The sequence below is a fragment of the Dipteris shenzhenensis genome, chromosome 4 (genome assembly GCF_047967505.1).
Source record: "Dipteris shenzhenensis isolate YYH24624 ecotype China chromosome 4, Dip_SZ_1.0, whole genome shotgun sequence".
Classification (NCBI taxonomy): domain Eukaryota; kingdom Viridiplantae; phylum Streptophyta; class Polypodiopsida; order Gleicheniales; family Dipteridaceae; genus Dipteris; species Dipteris shenzhenensis.
In genome coordinates this window covers 16,257,780-16,261,115 of record NC_141599.1, presented here as the reverse complement: position 1 = coordinate 16,261,115, position 3,336 = coordinate 16,257,780, and the positions used below count along the sequence as shown (strand labels likewise).

Genomic DNA, 3,336 nt, shown 5'->3' with positions numbered 1-3,336 from the left:
TTTGTTTTGTTTCTCTTTCATGAAGTTGTCAACATTACTCCAAGTTCTTATGGTAACGACTTTAAAAAGAACATTAAGTTCAAATCCTTGCGCGGTTGCCGATTGGTATGTTCATAATGAACACGCTCATGGGCGTTGGGTTGAGGCCGTCCACAGATTCTTTTGTGCCCGTCCGTGACTCGGACTCCACGTCAATTTGGCCATCCGACAGGCGGACGTGTGTGAAAGTGTTTAGATGCAGGCGCGTTTTTTTATTGGGTGCCACGCCATCGATCCTTTTGTGGGCGGATGGGTGTGTAACGCCCCGAAATCAGAGAACCTATGTTTTCAGTGTCAACCCGGAATCCGTAACTGAAGAACGCCCCTAAATGAGAGAACCTATTTTTCGGTTTCCAACTGGAAACCGTAAAGGAAGACCGGCAGCGACGGCGGCAGGCAAAAGAAAGCACACCCATGCTGCACTGGTGGCACCGGACCGGGTAGAGAGCCATGGTTAACTCGGGGGGGGGGGGGGGGGATAGTTTGAAAGACCAATGAGAGAGACACGGGTATGATCGCAATCTGAGGCCTCCATTCATCCACTTCTTCTTCATCATCTTCTTCATTCATTTCTTTATCTTCATCTTCATCTTCATCTCTGATTTTCCTGCATCCGATCAATTGCTCCTTCCATGTCTCCCTTTCCCTTTTGATCCCCCCCCACACCTCATCCACCATGCCCTGGATTCCTTACCCCCCTGTTGATAGCTTGTTCTCCGATTCTTTTAGCCTCCTCTACCCTCGTTCAGATATTGCATTTCTCTCCAGCCCCCTTTCCAACCTCGACCTCGCCTCTTCCAAATCTTCAGGCAAACGACTATGCCTTCAGCACAAGGACCATGTCGCAGGGAAGCTCCCCCGATGTGTAGAATCTCACGCTTTGTGGAAAGCCTCCGAATTGGTCTTGGAACCGGCGGAGATGTCGTCTGCGCAAACTCTGGAGGCGCAATTGGCTAGCATTAGGATTATAGATTCTTCGGAGGAAGGCCTGGTCAGACGGGCGGTGGAGGACAATTTGTTTGACGAGGCGTACTCGTACAGGCACAGACCAGATAGGGGAGAGTCCAACACGGCAGCTGAAGTCGAAGGGCAAGATTCAGCATCCCAGGACACGACATATCGACCGCATTTGTTGCAAGTAAGTGAAGACCGTTGGACGAGTGAGATATCGACTTTTCCTGCTGGCTCGTCAGAGTCTAATTCTAACGTCTATGAAACAATGTTGTATCTCGAAAGTGTGGGGGTGGACTGCAGCAGGCTGATTAGCCGTGATCCTACAGCCGCCAACTGCGGCATACTGAGAGTGAGAAAGTTAGTTCACGCTCTGGAATACTATGGTTTGAAAAGGAAGGATCTTGGAAGGATATTCAACATGTGTCCGAAAATTCTTCATCTGAGTGTAGAGAAGGATGTAAAACTGGTTGTGAGCTTTCTTATGGATGAAGTTGGCCTCCCTCCGCAAGATTTCAGCAAAGTGATCAAGAGGTGTCCACGGTTGCTAGCTTGTAGCGTGAGTGAGCAGCTACGGCCTACATTGCGGTTCTTGTGCACTCTGGGATTTTCGAGAATGGGGCGAGTCGTCTCAAACAACGCTACACTGCTAGCTTTCAGCATCGAGAAGAAACTTGTACCCAAGTTGAACTACTTGCAGACCTTGGGGATCTCTTTCGAGGACGCAGTGAGTATGGTGATCAAATTTCCTGCTCTGTTCAATTACAGTGCAAAAGAGAATATCCTACCTAAATACGACTACTTCGTGAATGAAATGCGTGGGAAATTACATGTCCTGATTGGTTTCCCACAATATTTTGGCTACAGCCTCGAGAGTAGAATAAAACCTCGTCATCGGTGCATCAATGAACACAATATCCGGTTGTCTTTACAAACCATGTTAATGCTTTCAGAGGTTGAGTTTGCTCTCACGGTTCAGGGATCTAAGACTGGACATCCTTCCCATGTCACTTTGCGATGACAGGAGAAGCGTAACATAAGTCTCTCGATCCGTTTGTGTAAAGTGCGGCCGTCACCGAAACTGGAACTCCTACTTCATTGGATGGTCAATGTTGCCATATAGCTCAGCGACGGGTACTGGATCAGAACTCTGCCCTATCGTAATCTGTATATAATCATCATAATGGAAAAATTACTGATTCCCACTCGTGTGCGTTGAAGGTGGAGATTTTTCTTTTGTTAGGAGTTTAGAGCCGGTGCCATGTGGCTATTGGATATGTTTTAGATTGGGAGTGATGGTGATAACTCTGCTCGAGTATAGCTTATTGATAGTCAAAACGGTAAAACGAAAAATATGACCGATTCTTAATAGAGTGATGTGTGCATTGAAGGTGGCTCATTTTTTCGCTTGCGTTTTCTTTTAGTTTGCAATAAGAACGTTGTGGGTGCAAGGGGTTTCATGAAGGTTTGCATTGCAACGATCCATTATATTTTGTGAGACTCTGGCTTCTTTATCCTATACCTTTATTGTTCGTAGTCTTGATGTTTGCACACCTCGTGTTGAAGATATTGTGTAGCAAGCTCTGGTGCATGGTCTGCTGAACGTATAGCCCGCTTCAGAACAAAATTTTGTAAGTCGATGTCTTCCACAACAAATTGCTCTTGCAAGTTAAAGAGACATGTAAGCTAAGATCTTCTCTCACAAGCCTGTCCATTCGAACTGATCGAGCTCCATGATACCCAGACATAAGAGCGAGAATCCATGGGTGCATGCATCAAATGTACTACATATAATTCTTGGGCTTACTTTAGTAATTGCCCCTAATCCTCTTGCAACCACCTTGCTAGCTTGGATAGTTGGTCCCATTGAACATTCCCGGGTCACCAAATCTTGGAATTGGCATGCGGGCTGCCATGCCACATAATATGTAGAAACCCTGAAATAGATTTCCATCCGCAACACACTGCAAGTATGAACGTAAGGCTCCAAATAGGACAAATCTTAGTACGAAGTGTTCTGCTTAGTGCGTTGCTGTGTGCTGCTCCTACTATTTCCTTTCGTTTGCTATTGCTTGCATCTAGTGGCTCCCAGTGGATTGGGACAGGCAGAGAGCACCATATATCTTTTGTCGCCACTTTGCTACTTGAGGTGCTACTGGAAATGGTGTTTCTAAGGGCAGCCTTTGGTCCTTGGCTCGAAGCTTTGGACCTATCGTTGGAAGCCTAAACTTAAGGCTATGGATAAAAAATTGACTTTGTTTCCATTGTTTTTCTGCAATTGAATTGCCACGTGCTTGAATTGTGTAGTGGTTGATCAACTCATTTGGTCCTCGGGACTTCCAAAAA

The 3,336-nt window shown here is 46.1% G+C and overlaps 1 protein-coding gene across 1 annotated transcript; it reads left to right on the top strand.

Moving 5' to 3' along the window:
* The first annotated feature begins 582 nt into the window (after nucleotides 1–582).
* Nucleotides 583–2,336, top strand: LOC147902516 (transcription termination factor MTEF1, chloroplastic-like). The gene has a single exon (XM_087373342.1). It carries the CDS (start codon nucleotides 716–718, stop codon nucleotides 2,009–2,011), a length of 1,296 nt encoding a protein of 431 aa, XP_087229468.1. The 5' UTR covers nucleotides 583–715; the 3' UTR covers nucleotides 2,012–2,336.
* The last annotated feature ends 1,000 nt before the right edge of the window (nucleotides 2,337–3,336 follow it).

Bases quoted from the DNA above. Each gene is read 5' to 3' on its own strand.
- LOC147902516 (XM_087373342.1), top strand. From the start codon at position 716: ATGCCCTGGATTCCTTACCCCCCTGTTGATAGCTTGTTCTCCGATTCT.